Source organism: Fukomys damarensis, unplaced genomic scaffold (genome assembly GCF_012274545.1).
Source record: "Fukomys damarensis isolate Sample0158 unplaced genomic scaffold, DMR_v1.0_HiC HiC_scaffold_18, whole genome shotgun sequence".
Lineage (NCBI taxonomy): Eukaryota > Metazoa > Chordata > Mammalia > Rodentia > Bathyergidae > Fukomys > Fukomys damarensis.
Window position 1 is genome coordinate 42,938,027 of NW_022900930.1, and position 14,345 is coordinate 42,952,371.

The 14,345-nt window shown below is 56.5% G+C and overlaps 1 protein-coding gene across 1 annotated transcript in view; it reads left to right on the forward strand.

The window, feature by feature from the left end:
* Nucleotides 1-14,345, forward strand: part of Fgf17 (fibroblast growth factor 17) — a 22,265-nt gene extending 7,920 nt beyond the window's left edge. The window contains exons 2-7 of the mRNA XM_019207387.2: nt 1,031-1,185; nt 1,956-2,049; nt 8,959-8,995; nt 11,641-11,785; nt 11,992-12,098; nt 13,528-14,345. Of these exons, the coding sequence (XP_019062932.2) occupies nt 1,110-1,185; nt 1,956-2,049; nt 8,959-8,995; nt 11,641-11,785; nt 11,992-12,098; nt 13,528-13,821 (753 nt within the window). The 5' untranslated portion in view covers nt 1,031-1,109 and the 3' untranslated portion in view covers nt 13,822-14,345. The remainder of the gene's footprint in view (nt 1-1,030; nt 1,186-1,955; nt 2,050-8,958; nt 8,996-11,640; nt 11,786-11,991; nt 12,099-13,527) is intronic.

Consider the following 14,345-nt stretch of genomic DNA (forward strand, 5'->3'; position numbering starts at 1 on the left):
TTTTTTTTTTTTTTTTTTTTTCCTGTTTCCCGGTACCGGGGATCAAACTCCAGACCTTGCATTTAGGAGGCGGGCAGTGGAACCACTGAGCTAAATCCCCAGCTTTCATTTTATTTTTGAAAATTATTTCTTCTTACATCCTCTTCCCTACCCTTCCTCACCCCCCCACCAGAAATTCTTGAGTGTTTGGACAAAATCCCCGAAGGCCCCGATATGGGGGTGCTGGCCCAGGTCCCCTCCCCTTCCCATCCCTCTCCTCCCCAGGGGAAACCCTGGCCTCATCTCCTGCCAAGAGTGCTTGAGAAACCCAAGGCCCATGCTCCTCCCAGCCAAGCCCCTGACCCCTCAGGGCTGCCAGACCAGCATACAGTGGCCCCTGCCCAAGGCCCCTCCTGGCATCTCCAGTCAGTGCATCTGAGCTTCTGCCACGCTTGCCTCCTTCCGGTCTGAGCAGGAAATTGTAAGTTAATCTCTCCCACCCTCAGCTTCTTTCTCCATAGTCATGGGCATCTTGCGGGCATCTAAGTGAGATGAATACAAGGCAGATGTGATAGCGTAAGTCTGAGATCTCAGCCCTCTAGGAGGCTGAGGCAAGTAACAGCCCAGCCTGGGCAACTTAGTGACTTATCAAAACTTTGTCTCAAAATTTAAAATTTGTTTGTTTTCGGTACTGGGGATGGAACTTGGGACCTTGTGCTTAGGAGGCAGGTGGCGGAACCACTGAGCTAAATCCCCAGCTCAAAATTTAAAATGGGCTGGAGTGGGGGATTTAGCTCTGTGGTTCTGCCACCTGCCTCATAAACGCAAGGACCTGAGTTCGATCCCTGGTACCAAAAATAAATAAATAAATTGGGCTGAGGATGTAGTTGGGTGTGAAGGCCCTGCGTTCAATCCCCAGTACTGCACCAAAAAGAGAGATAAATCAGGCGAAACACTTACCATGATATCTGGCATGTAGCAGTTGCTCAAAAAGTATGAATTAGAGTCTTTATTCTGAGAAATCTGAGGACATGGTGGTACATTCGTTTAGGCCTAGCTACTCAGGAGGCTGAGGCAGGAGGATTGCTGGAGCCCAGGAGTGCAAGACCACCTGAACAATACAGTGAGACATGCATCTCAAAACGGAAAATTTGGAAAGCTTGGAAAAGTATAAAAGGCAACCAGTACCTTCCTGTCCTGTGACAGGTATCATTGTCTTTCTGCCCTTATTCATACATGTAGTCATCCACTTCCTGTGAGATGAAGTGGTGGCAAATGCACTATTTCCATCTGCTTTCCCATTTGGCCATCATCCCAGCCGGCTCAGCTGCCATAACAAGAGCACCTGACTGCAGTTCCCACACCAGACATTCACACTTTCAGCTTTGGGGCCGGAAGTGTGAGATCAGGGTGCTGGGGGGTGCGTTCTGGTGAGGGCTCTTTCCCTTATAGCTGATCCCCTCCTTCTCAGCCTGGGACTTGGAGAGTGACTTCTCCAGTGTCCCTTCTTATAAGGACACTATCCTTATGCGTGTTGGCGCACACCTGTAATCTGGCACTGAGGAGACTGAGGCAGAAGGATCACCGTGAGTGAGGTCAACCTGGGCCACATTTGATAGTGAGCTCAAGGCCCGCCTGAACCACATAGCAAGGCCTTATCTCAAAAATAAGGACACTGAAGGGCTGGGGATTTAGCCCAGTGGTTCTTGTGACTGCCTCGCAAGCTCAAGGACCTGAGTCTGATCCTCGGTACCAAAAAAAAAAGACACTGGTGCCATCATGAGCCCCGGCCATGTCCTTGTCTCACCCCGATATCCCAAAGTGCCACTGTATTGAGGGTTGGGTGACCCAGAAGGGAGGCGCCTTGAGCCATCAACCTGGATGCCAGTCTGTGGTCCCCAGAGAATGGGGACACAGCCATCCGGCTTTAGCCCAGGCCAGCCCGAGTGCCCCGTCCCCCACTTCTCCCACCGCAGGTGGCCATGGCGGGCGTCACGCTTTCTCCCCCAGTCACATTCCAGCTGCGGGCCGGCTCGGGCCCTGTGTTCCTCAGTGGCCAGGAGTGTTACGGTGAGTCCGAGCCGGGACTGGGAAGGGGCTGGGGGCGCTGTGGGCTCGGGAGAGAGGCCACCCTGGGGTCAGTGAGAGACAAAACCCCAAAGGCAACGCCTTTGCTGGTACCTGAGGTCGTGAAAGAGTCCAGAGTTCAGGACCCTTCCACCTCAGCCTCAAGAGTAACGTGTCACCAAGAATGGGGCCAGTCTTGGCATCATTAAGAGTAGTTGTATGACAAATGGTAGATTCATAAAGAGCACTTAGCACAGCACCTAGGACTCAGCAGCACTTCTACAACAGGAAATGACCCAATGCTGGCAATTTCGAACTGCCTTCGCCTGCCCCTTGTCTTCTGGCCTTGTCCCCAGCCCTTCCTCCTCCTCCCAACCACCCCTCCCGGACTCCCCAGTGCTGTGTGTGCCCCCCACCAGCAGGTGGCAGGTGAACACTTTCAACCCCATGTGGGGGTCCCCGAAGGGCGCCCAAGAAGCCCAAAGGCCTGGGATGGGAGAGGAACGTTGGGTCTGGTTCTCCCACTCCTGCCCTCGCCGGTGCCACTGCAGAATCCTTAGACCCAGCCTGGGAAGAGGAGGAGGCAGAAGAGGTGGAGGAAGAAGAGGTAGAGGAAGAGGAGGACGAGGACCCAGAGGAGGAGGTGTCCATAGAGGAGAGTCCGGTCAAACGACTCAAAAGGCCGGTGCCGGGGAAGCAGAGCAGCACTGCCAAGGTGGGGGAAAGAACAGGCTGCCTGAAGTATCTGGGAGCTGCACAGCAGCAGGGGATGGACAGATCAGCACCTGGAGCCTGGGCCAGGCTTCACATTGGGCATGTGGGGTGGGCCAAGGCCATGGCCTCCAAGTCCTGCCCTGAGGGCTGGCTGGGAGCACATGAGTAGGGCTTGGGAATCTCTTCTGGCCTAGGCCTCACCCTTCTACTAATGCCTGGCCTTTTGGTTCCCAGAAAAAAAAGGTTGAAAAAGATGAGGAGGCTTCAAGGTAACTCTATCTTTAAAAAAAAAAAAAAAAGTTGTGTGTGTGTGTGTGTGTGTGTGTGTGCACGCGCTATTGGAGATTGAACCCAGGAAGAATTAAGCTACATCCCAACCCCTTTAATTTTTTATTTATTTTTGTCTTTGAGATAGGTCTTGCTATATAGTCTAGGCTGGGCTTGAACTCACTGTGTAGCCTAGGCCAGCCTTGAATTCCCTGCAATCCTCTTGCCTCAGTTTCTCAAGTGCTAGGATTACTTGGCCACTACACCCAGCACTGAACTTTTTATTTTGAGACAGGTCTTGCTAAATTGCTCATACTGGCCTTCAACCTGCGACCCTCTTACCTCAGCCTCTGAATAGCTGAGTTTTCAGCCTTGCTCCACCAAGCCCAGTGAGATCCATAGTGCTAGAAAGACCAGTACACACACAGATATTACAGCACTGGAGGTTGGCATAACCTTAAAGCACAAAAATGTTTTTCTCTGACCTAATTCAGTTAGGCAATCTCTTCCAAAGAATGAGGTAAGGGAGATTATCGCAGTACCTTGATTTAGGAACTAATTTGTTCCATCACTTTGGAATAGATGGCCACGTTTGTGTTTATGCAGAAAAGATAGCCACCGTTGTGTTCATCAACTGATGCAGTTTGCAAACAAAAACCAAATTTTGCCAAGCGCTTTGTTTGCATGTAGGAACCAAGATGCCACTGTATATACACTAGGAAATACATGACATTGTCCAAGGCCTTAGATCCCACCCTCAATGCGGGCTGGGGGGGGGGAAGTGAAGCCAACAGGGCTGGTGGCCCATGCCTGTAATCCCAGCAGTCTGGAGGCTGAGGCAGGAGGATGGCCATTAGTTGGAGGCCAGCCTGGGTCACATAGTTGGGTCTCAAAAAAAAAGAAAAAAAAAATACAAAACAGGGGCTGGGGATTTAGCTCAGTGGTTCCAGCGCCTGCCTCACAAGCGCAAGGGCCCGAGTTTGATCCCCGGTACCAAAATGGCCCTGATAGTGACCAGGAAGACAGATAAGCCCCACAGCTTCCGTCTCTAGAGCTGGGCCCTGCCACCACAGGACTGACTGGGCCCAGCAACTCCTACCCCTGAAGCACTAGGGGCACCCACTTCTGGCTTCAGGCTGAGCCCTCTCTTTTGCGTAGGTGCAGTATATACAAGACTCCGAAAAAGGTGAGCAGGAGCGCAGGGGCGGTGCGGGGCTCTGGGGAGACAGGACAGGAACAGAGAAGTCCCTTGTCCCCACAGAACAAATCCTCAGGACCACCTAGGAAGCTGGAGGTCAAGAAGAGAGCTACCAGCAATACCCCGTGATCCAGGGAGGCCTCTTCCTCCAGCTGTGCTTTGCAGCGACCCCACCCCTCCACCTGAGCCCGAATGTGGCCTGGTGTGGTTGTCACATGGGAACCCTGAACCCCCAGGCCCCAGGGTCAGAAGACCCCGCAGCGAAGAGCCCTGGCCAGCTGCGTAGGGCCGCAATAAAGTTTATTTTGTCTTGCACTCTCCGCCTCTTCCCTGAAGCCGGCAGAGGGCGCCGGAGAGCCAGCGCGACGGCCACACGCCCCTCACGACCCCGCCCCCAGCACCGAGCCCAGGGGGTGCAGATGTTGGTTGCTGGCTTTCTTCCCCTCTCTGGTTACTCCTCCTCCTACCTGTAAAGGGCCTTAGTTGTCATGTGCGGGTATCATCGGGACCCACCCAGGTTTCCTGTGTTAAGGTGCTGACCCCATGTGCCAGCCAAGTGCTTGGTGAGTCCAACAGACACCGAATGCTGAGCACCTTCGGGCTCTGACCTCTCACCCTCTGCAGGCCAACGGAGTTGCTTTGGAGCCCCAGTCACCAGTGGGTGACCCTGGCTTGGGCCCTGGCCCAGGCAGGCAGCAGATGGCCCCCCACTGGCGGCTACTCTGTGCAGTGCTGTCTCCCTCCCAGACCCCAGGTGAGGTCTTCAGTCTCCTGGCCAGCTCCCCGGCGCCTGCTAGGCAACTGGAGCTCACTGAGCCTGACTTCCACCACGGCCATACAGGGCAGGTGAAATCAGTGCCTCACCTGCTGTCCAAGGGAAACTCAACCAGCGCAGAAACTTCAGTTACCCTCCGGTGCTTTGGGAGGTAGAACAGGCTCATGTCCCAGTGGGAAAGGCTGTTTGGTGAGGGGTCCCTGGAGCAGGCAGCTGACCAGCAGGGGCGGGGCTGGCGGAAGAGGCTTCTAGGGGAACTCCAACGTCATTGCAGCAATAGCTGATGATACCACAGAAACACCACCCAATCCTTTAATCCCCACAGCCCCACCTTGAGGGCAGCGGTATCAGCCCCATTTCTCAAATGAAGTTTCGAAGTTTGAGGCACCAAGAGTTTAAGCAATTTGTCCCAAGACTGCATGAGGAAGGAAACTAAGTAGTCTGACCCTTTTGGAGGGGTGGGTTGGGTTGAACCTACCAGAGTCTCACATCAAACTGTATCACCAGCCCCTCTCTCATCTTGAGACAGGGTCTCACTAGGTCATTAAGTTTCTCAGAATGGGCTCAAATGTTCAAACTTCCTGCCTCAGCTTCCTGGACTGCCTGGATTATAGGCATTCTCCACCATGCCAGCTATGACTTCAGAGCTCTTGCATCTGATCACTGTGCAGGGAGAGTTGGGCTAGAGGACACAGAAGCCTCCTAAACTGAAGGCAGGAGTTAGAATGTTCACCCAACTGTATTAGGGGAGTGCAGAGCGGCAGTGCTAGCCAAGCAAGGACCTCCCGTTCCCAGCCAAGTGCAGAATCCACTGTCATGGGTAAACCCTGCTCATCTGATTTGGGGCGGGTTCTGGGGATCCGTCTCAGGACCTTACACGTTTACAAGGCAGGCAGCTGCACCACTAAGCTAAATCCCCAGCCCTGCTTGTCTGATTTTGATCTTCAGGCAACCAGTAGGGATCAAACAGCACCGTAGCCCGGTGCCCTTCCCCTGCCCAAACCCTTGGCGTTTCAACAGGAAAAGGGCTGGTGGAGCCAAAGCAGGTGGTGACAAGTGGCAGGTCCGCAGGTGGGCTCTGCGGTGAGGGTCTGTTAGGAGGAGCAGGCGAGAGACAGACCCAGTTGGGGGGGTGAACTTGGCACCAGGGGGTGGGGATTAGCAGCAGCAGCCTGTCCACTTCTCACTTCCCTCACCTCGGCAACTTCCCCCAGTTAATTCATGAGCCCTCCCCATCCCAGCTCCCTCGGGTGTAGGGTGTAGCTGAACCCTCTGGGGTCCTCTCCAAGCCTTTCATATTTCTCCCTGGGTCCTCTAAGTTGACATTTCTTGTGGCAGTTTTGACAGCATCAGCAGTAGCCGTTTCCTTTTTCTGGGTTAAGGACCAGAGGAGTGAAGGGACTTGCCGCAGGTCACACAGTCTGTGCATTCCCTGCCATCCCACACACACTTGGAGCCCACTGCTGGCTCTCCCATGGGGACAAAGGCAAAAAGCCAAGAGAGGCAGGTCTACAGCGGGTGGGAAGAGACAGGGAGCCAAAGATACCCATCCCTGAAGCAGGCTATCCTGCCATGCCCCAGAGCCCCTAGCACCAGCCCCTGGCAGATCCCCAAGGCCGAGCTTGACTGCTGGCATCTGTTACCATGGAGATCCAGGCTGGCCAGTGACAGCTGGCCCTGTCCCCAGCAACGGGAACCAGAAGCTCAGGCTCAGAGGCCTTGGGCACTACTGAATGCCCCCCTGGTGAATGAACCCCGATGCCCACCTTCCACCCCCAGCTCACTCCTCTACCATGGAAGCCAAGGTCTGAGTTGTCCGCTCTGACTTGTGACCCCATGTGACTCTAAGCAAGGTTGCGGGGAGGTCCCAGCCTGTCTGGGAGCTGATGGGGAAAGGCTAGGAAGTCAAAGTTTTCCCAAAGCATTAAGCCTGGATGCAGATGTAGAGATGGGGGAAACTTCCCAAAGATGCGGAGATTAAAGCGGGCCTCAGATAGAGGGGAAAAGTACAAAGATGGAAATGGCCAGGAGGATCAGTGTAGGCTGAGAGGTGGGACAGGGAGGATCATGTTTGGAGAAGAGAGAACTGTTCTGGGTGGCCGTGCACTGGGACATGGAGCCGGGCCACTGAGCAGCTGTGAGCTGGGGGGCGACTCCTCTGCCCTATCCGGGTGTCACCAGTGCACGGACATGGTTGAGCCAGTTGAGGAGACCTGAGAGTCCCTCCAGTCTTGACATCCTCCGAATCTGATTCCAAAGCCCTGGACTCCCACAGTTCCTTGGGGAGGGGCTCACACCACCTGATGCAAACCAGCTCAGGCAGCTCACTCTGGGCAGAGCTGGACAGAGCCCCCACCCCCACCCCCACCCCCAGTCACCTGTGCTGCTGTGTGTGAGACCCGGGTGGCAGACCACTTTGTGGATTGATGGAGCTCAGGAAGGTGAGAGTTTCACCTCCCAGTCAGCTGTTAGGTAAATAAGTCTATATCCGGGCGTTTCCAGGGCCCAGGACACTACGATCTCCAGGGAGCCAGAGCCTTCCCTCAGAGGCCCTAAACACCTACCCTTCTTCAGGGAGGGAACAGAGGAGAGCTCCCCAGCCCCAGCTTCTCTGACGATAAGGAGGGCAAGGCCACCATCAGTGTGGAAACCTGCTTATCACACCCCCACACACCCCCTGCCTCATTTTGAGCAAATCACCTAGCAGCACGCCTCAGTTTCCTCACCTGTATAGTGATCGCCGGCTCAGTACAGAGCGAAGTAGACCTGGAGGTCAAGTTTGGAGGCTGCCAGCCCTGCATTCCCAGGCAGGGGAAACAGGGTGGCCTGAGGGGCTGGTGAATGGAGCTAGGTCAAAGTCCAAAGATCAAGAGGTCTTGAACAGATGACAGATTCTGAGCCTGCTAAATACTGTGTCTCCTTCTGTCCCCCAACACCCTGAGGTATCCCTGTCCCTGTTTCTCAGAGGGAGCTGCAGAGGCCCTAAGGAAGCTTCTCACAAGCGTCTCACAAGTCTCCTGCCGAGACCCCCAGGCGAACCTTCCTCCCCACCTCTGGCCCCAACGGTTGCACCCATTTATTAGCTGCCAGGCAGAGCAGCTTTAACCCCTCCTTCCCGGTGGCAAGGGGTGAGGAGAGGCAGCTCCGGCGGCTGCTCAAGCTAAGCCCACCCCTGCCCCCTGGAGGGAAGCTCCTCCTTTTAAGGCTGCTTCTGGGAATTCCCACCCCGAGCCAGAACCCTCGACCCCAGCCCCGCTCGGTACCTGCGGCTCAGCCTTGAAGAGATGGGGCGCCGGACCTGAGGGCCGGAGCAGCCGACCCTGGAAGAGGGACAGTGCCCTCCTCCCTCCTCCTGCCGGCCACACACCCTGCACTGCGGCCCGGCAGGTCTGTGAGGGTCAGGAATAAAAAACGGGAGCCCGCGGGGGCAGCCGAGCACTGAGAGAGCTCCTGCGGCTCTGTCCCCTTGCCTGGGCAGCCCAGCCGAGACTGGCAGCCCAGAGGGCCCAGGCACCAGCCCTACCAGCATCGGCTTTTGCAGCCTCACTGGCCAGGAAGGTGGACACCTCACACCTCAGTCTCCCAATTGCGCCTCCTCCCCTCCTTACTCCTTTCCCCCCTGAAAACCTGTGGCTCTGAGAGAGAGACCTTGGCTCCTCTGGGACTCTACCCTCGGGGCCAGCTCACATCTGCTCCTGAGTTTGGGGCAGGGGGGCAACCACCCCAAGAAGTCTCTCCAGCGATGGGAGCCGCCCGCCTGCTGCCCAACCTCACGGTGTAAGTGGCCCCCTCACATGGACTGGGCTGCAGGTCCAGCCCCGGGGCAGCCCTGCCTCCTCCCTGGGATTCCCATCCAGGTTGGCAGGTGGGGCAGGGCGGGGCAGAGGTGGGGGCCTGGGTGTGCCCCTGAGTGGGCCGAGGGCACCCATACCGGGGCCTGCTTCGTCTCCCCACACAGGTGCCTGCAGCTGTTGATTCTCTGCTGCCAGACGCAGGTAGGCGCCCCCTGCCCAGCCCCTCCCTATCCTTCCCTGGGAGAGGAAACAGGTTGATGCTGGACACTCCCGGTCCAGGAGGGGCTGAGGTCTGCAGGGTCACCTTTCTGGGGCTGGCTGGAGAGGGACTGAGGCAAGCAGGCCTCCCTCTGACCGCCCTCCCCACTGCCCCTGGGTCCTGCTGCTCTCTCCATCCCTGCACACTGGGCTCCTACAGGCTAAGTGCATGGGGCCCTCCAGACCTGGAGCAGTTGGAATCAGTTGGAGGTGACAGCCAGGTGAGGCTGGTGCCTGGGACTACCTGAAAGGGCAGGTTTGGACGTGCAGACATTCGGGGGTCCACTCACCACCTGCCTGCATAGGCAGCAAGGGATGCCCAGACAGGGTGAGGTGACTTTTACCTACAGGGCAGTGAGGTCAAGACCAAAGGGGTCTGTGTGGGACTCACTCAGGGTTTGCTTCTCCACACACCCCCAGCTCACGTCTGCCCCCCTAAGAACACCTCCCGCCCCCAATCTTCAGCCCCCTGTGCGACAGGGCTCGGTCCTTTTTTTTTTTTTTTTTTGTGATACTCCGTAAAAGTGCAGCTATTAAAATGCACTGGCCCAGAACCGCTCTGGGGAGAGATCGCCTGGTTTTCCCAGGCTAGAGGCCTGTGTGTCTTCCTATCCAGTGGGGGCTTCTTTTTAAGGTAAATGCCTTTTCTCTGGGAGAAGGCAAGGGCTGCCTTTGAAGCAGTAGGGGGGTGGGACAGAGAGAGAACACCCCCCTTTTCCGTCCCCCTTTTGCTCTAGCCCCGTTCCAGCCCTTTTGCTTCACACATCCAGAGAGAGCAAGAAGAAAGCCCCCAGCCTGGCTGGGAGGGGGCTGGGGGTGGGCCCAACCTGTTCTGGAAGGGGAATTAGCACAATGGTGTGGCTGGCCCAGCGTTTATGGCCTGGCTGAGGCCCCATTCAGGACTTGGGGAAGGTGGCAAGGCTGTCCTTTCCCCCTTGAAGTGCCCCCTCACCCCCTAGGCGGGGGTGGGGGGCAGCAGGCTGAACCTCAGCCATGCTTGAGGGGCTGCCTGACAAGCAGCTGTCTGCGGTGGTGGAAGGGGAGGTGCCCCTGCGGCGGAACATGAAAGGCACAGGCAAGGTCCCTCTGGGAGAGGGACTTGTGGGCTGTGGGCTGGGGAGGGGGGCGTGGGCTGCTTTTGTGAAAGGCTTGAAGCTGAGGAGAGGAGGGGGCTTCGGGGGGGCCCTCTCTGCCCCTGACCTGAGCAGATTGCCAGGAGGGAGCTGCCCGCCCAGAGAGGTGGAGGGCCTGAACCTGGGCCAGGAGGCTTTCGGCTGGGGCGGCAGGTCCTCGTCCCTGGCAGGGAGGCCATCAGGGCCAGCAGGTCCTCCACCCCATTGCCTCAGGTTTTTCCAGGGTGGGGTGGAGGGTGGGTTTGAAAGACGCTGCTGTCCTCATGGGGCCCCTGCAGCACTCCCGGCCTTTGGGTGCTGGCTCTGGGGCTGGGCAGTAACACTGGGCAGGTTAACCCTTCCTGCTTTCTTCCCCACTCCCTCCCCAAAGGCGGTGCTTCTCAGCCTTCTCGCTAGGATGGGGTGGCCCTCACCAGAAGCCTGGCTCTGTCCAGATGGTTGGGATCGGGCCTGGGATAAAGATGGCATTAAGGACTAAGGACAGGTTGTCCTCACACAGCCCGCAGGATCCAGGTGGAAAGAGAAACTATAATGAAGTCCATTTCTGAGCTAGAGGGGAGGCTGTTGCCAACAACTGGGAACCATCATCTTGGCAGGCACCTTGGGAGAGACAGAGGGTGGAAAGAAGGCTTCTCCTCCCCTGCTCAGTGTTAGGAGGGTGAAGGGAGGCCCAGTGGAAACCATGCTGGTCCTGGCACACTGCAGGGTAGAAACAGTGGGAATCCAAAGGCCCAGCACTGCCTGTCCGCTGAGACTAAAACACAGGCCAGCAGGTGGCTCTGTGACTCAGCAGCCATTGGCCCCACGGATAGCACCTCCCATTGCTACGTCCACTGCAGAGGAGGTGGCAGAGGAGCGAGCAGCCCAGGGAGGGAGATTGGCTCCTGAGACCCAGGGCACCCCAGGCGAGAGGCAGGGAAGGATTGCAAAGAAATGCTTGCAGAGACTTATAGAACCTTGAGGATAAGGACCTAAGAGAACCCAAAATGTTCTCCAGTGCTCCTCCCTCAGAGAGCCTGGCAGACCATCTGCTGTGTGTACAAGAGCTGGGGCTGAGGTCTTTCAAGGCCAGGGGGAGGATCAAGGAGAAAGCCATGGTTTCAGCTAAGGGTGCCTTTGCAGGACCGCAGGGAGGGGTTCTGTCCCTGGTGAGCTGTGTCCCTTCACAGAGCAGGAGAGCATAGGGATCAAACACTACAACCCTGCAGGTCCCTTCCAGCTCCCTGAGTTATTATTCCAGGTCTCACAGCATCCCCAAGCCTGGAAGGGCTGTGGCCAGATGCCACCCTCCCTGTGCACCTTCTGGTCTGCAGGACCTGGGCCTGCACCCCTGCGCTCACCTTCGCCCCCTTTCCCCCGATGGACCAGCCATGGTGTCGCCCAAAGCAAATTGACATTATTTTTCCCTTGGTAACCGCAAAGGGGGAGAATCACCCGTCTCCTAATTTTAACCAGTACGTGAGGGACCAGGGTGCCATGACCGACCAGCTGAGCAGGCGGCAGATCCGCGAGTACCAGCTCTACAGTCGGACCAGCGGCAAGCACGTGCAGGTCACCGGGCGTCGCATCTCTGCCACTGCCGAGGATGGCAACAAGTTTGGTGAGACCTGGCCCTCACCTCTGGCTACCCTGGACCAAACTCATCCCCACACAGGGCTGAGGCTGCAGTGGGAGAGAGGAACAAAGGTGCCCAAGGGGCTGCAGGCTGGGAGCCTGACCACTGCCAGAGCCTGGAAGTCAGACTGGCTGTGGGGATTCCCCGGCCGCAGCCCTGACAGAAGAGGTCTTTGTCCCTTTGCATCACAGCCAAGCTCATAGTGGAGACGGACACATTTGGCAGCCGGGTGCGCATCAAGGGGGCAGAGAGCGAGAAGTACATCTGTATGAACAAGAAAGGCAAGCTCATCGGGAAGGTGAGGCCAAGGCCCAGCAGGCCACAGCGCAGCAGGCTGGGGGTCTGTCCTACGGGGTGGGGCAGACAGGGCCACAACTCACCCACTCTCTCTGCTGGGCCCAGCCCACCTGGGGAGAAGCAGGGGCTTTCACAGGGCCAGGATTCTTAGTCTCTTTTCTGCCCTCCTACTCCTTGGTTTCTTTTTTTTTTTTTCCCTCCCAGTACCGTGGGCTTTCACAGGGCCAGGATTCTTAGTCTCTTTTCTGCCCTCCTTCTCCTTGGTTTCTTTTTTTTTTTTTCCCTCCCCCAGTACTGGGAATCAAACTCAGGACCTTGTGCTTGCCTGGTAGGCGAGGCGAGGCACCACTGAGCTACATCCCCAGCCCAGGTTTCTCCATTTAAATGTGCAGCAATCAGAAAGAATTCTAGCACCAAAGAGATGTTGCAGCCCCTGTCAAAGAGGGCTAAGGACTAACAAGATTGAAATCTGGCACAGTGCCGGATGTGGTGGCCTTTGAGGAGTTAACCTCTCCACCTCACTTGTTGGTGTCCCTAAGGGAGCAAACTGCTGGTCAGTGTGAAGTTCAGTCAGGACATGTGGAAGTCCCCAGCCCAGCCAAGTGTGGCAGCTCATACCTGTAATCCTATCACTCGGGAGACTGAGGCAGGAGGATCACTTCAAGTTTGAGGCCAGCCTGGGCTATATAGCGAGTTAAGGACAGCCTGAACTGCCTAATAAGACCCTGTCTCAAAAAAACAAAATAAAAAAACAAAAGCAGGACTGGGGATTTAGCTCAGTGGTTCTACCACCTGCCTCACAAGTTCCCTGAGTTACTATTCTGCAAGGACCCAAGTTTGATCCCTGGTACAAAACAAAACAAAAAATGGCACATTGATGCACACCTGTAATCCTAGCTATTCTGGAGGCAGAGGCAGGAGGATCGAAAGTTTCAGTCCAGTCTTGGCAACTTAGCAAGACCTTATCTCAAAATAAAAAAATAACAAGAGGTGGGACTGTAGCTAGCATGCATGAGGCCCTGATTCACTCTCCAGTCATTACAACACACACACACACACACACACACACACACACTGAAACCCCACCACCTGCTCCAAAAGCACTTGCAGTGGGCCCTGCACTGGGCCACACCCTCACCCAGATGCTTGCATATACCAGGTGTGCCAGGCTCTGCACCGAAACATATATTACCTTGATCTTTATGCTACATCTCAGGAGCCTGAGATTCACTGGACACAGCTGCCTAATGACAAGTCTGCACATAGCTTGTCAAAGCTTGGCTTTCCCACCTCTGCCTTGTCCCTGACCCCAGGCAGCTCCTTGAGCTCACTGATTCCACTGTCCTGTGGCTCCTACAAAACAGGCCCAAAGCCAGAGAGCTCCTTCAAAGGACAGACAAACTCCCTTCCTCTCCTCCTTCCCCCTGCAGCCCAGTGGGAAGAGCAAGGATTGCGTGTTCACAGAGATCGTGCTGGAGAACAACTACACAGCCTTCCAGAACGCCCGGCACGAAGGCTGGTTCATGGCCTTCACGCGGCAGGGGCGGCCCCGCCAGGCCTCCCGAAGCCGCCAGAACCAACGAGAAGCTCACTTCATCAAGCGCCTCTACCAGGGCCAGCTGCCTTTCCCCAACCACGCGGAGAGGCAGAAGCAATTCGAGTTTGTGGGCTCGGCCCCCACCGGCAGGACCAAGCGCACTCGGGGGCCGCAGCCCCTCACGTAGTGGCCAGCGGGGAGGCCGGGCCAGCTGCCTTCCCAGCCCTTCCCTTCCTGATCCAAAGACTGGGCTGGGGTGGAGGGAGGGGAGTCAGACACCCCTGCAAGGACCCTGAGGACACAAAGCACCAGAGCCCCAGCTGGTGAGGGACAGGACTGCTCACCCTGGGCTGGCAACACACACTGGAATAGGCCCTCTCCTGCCGGCAAGGGGCCAACCTGGGGACAGGAGCCATTGCCACCCTGATCTCAAACTCCAGCCTCCCTCCAGGCTGTCTGGCTGGCCTAAAGAGCTGGACCGGTCAGCAGATTCGAGGCCTTGCAGACACCATCTGCAGGTGTCTGTCCTCTAATCCTGATCCCCAAATCTCCCTGTCTGTCCCCAGGGCCCAAACTACTCCAGGCCAGATACACCTAGGAAGGGACTTTTTGTTTTGATTCCAGAAAACGACAAAAAACAAAAGGGCTGGCCATTCCCCACGTTCCACGACCCGGGCCCGCACTCCCACCCCAAGCCCCGAATAAAACCAT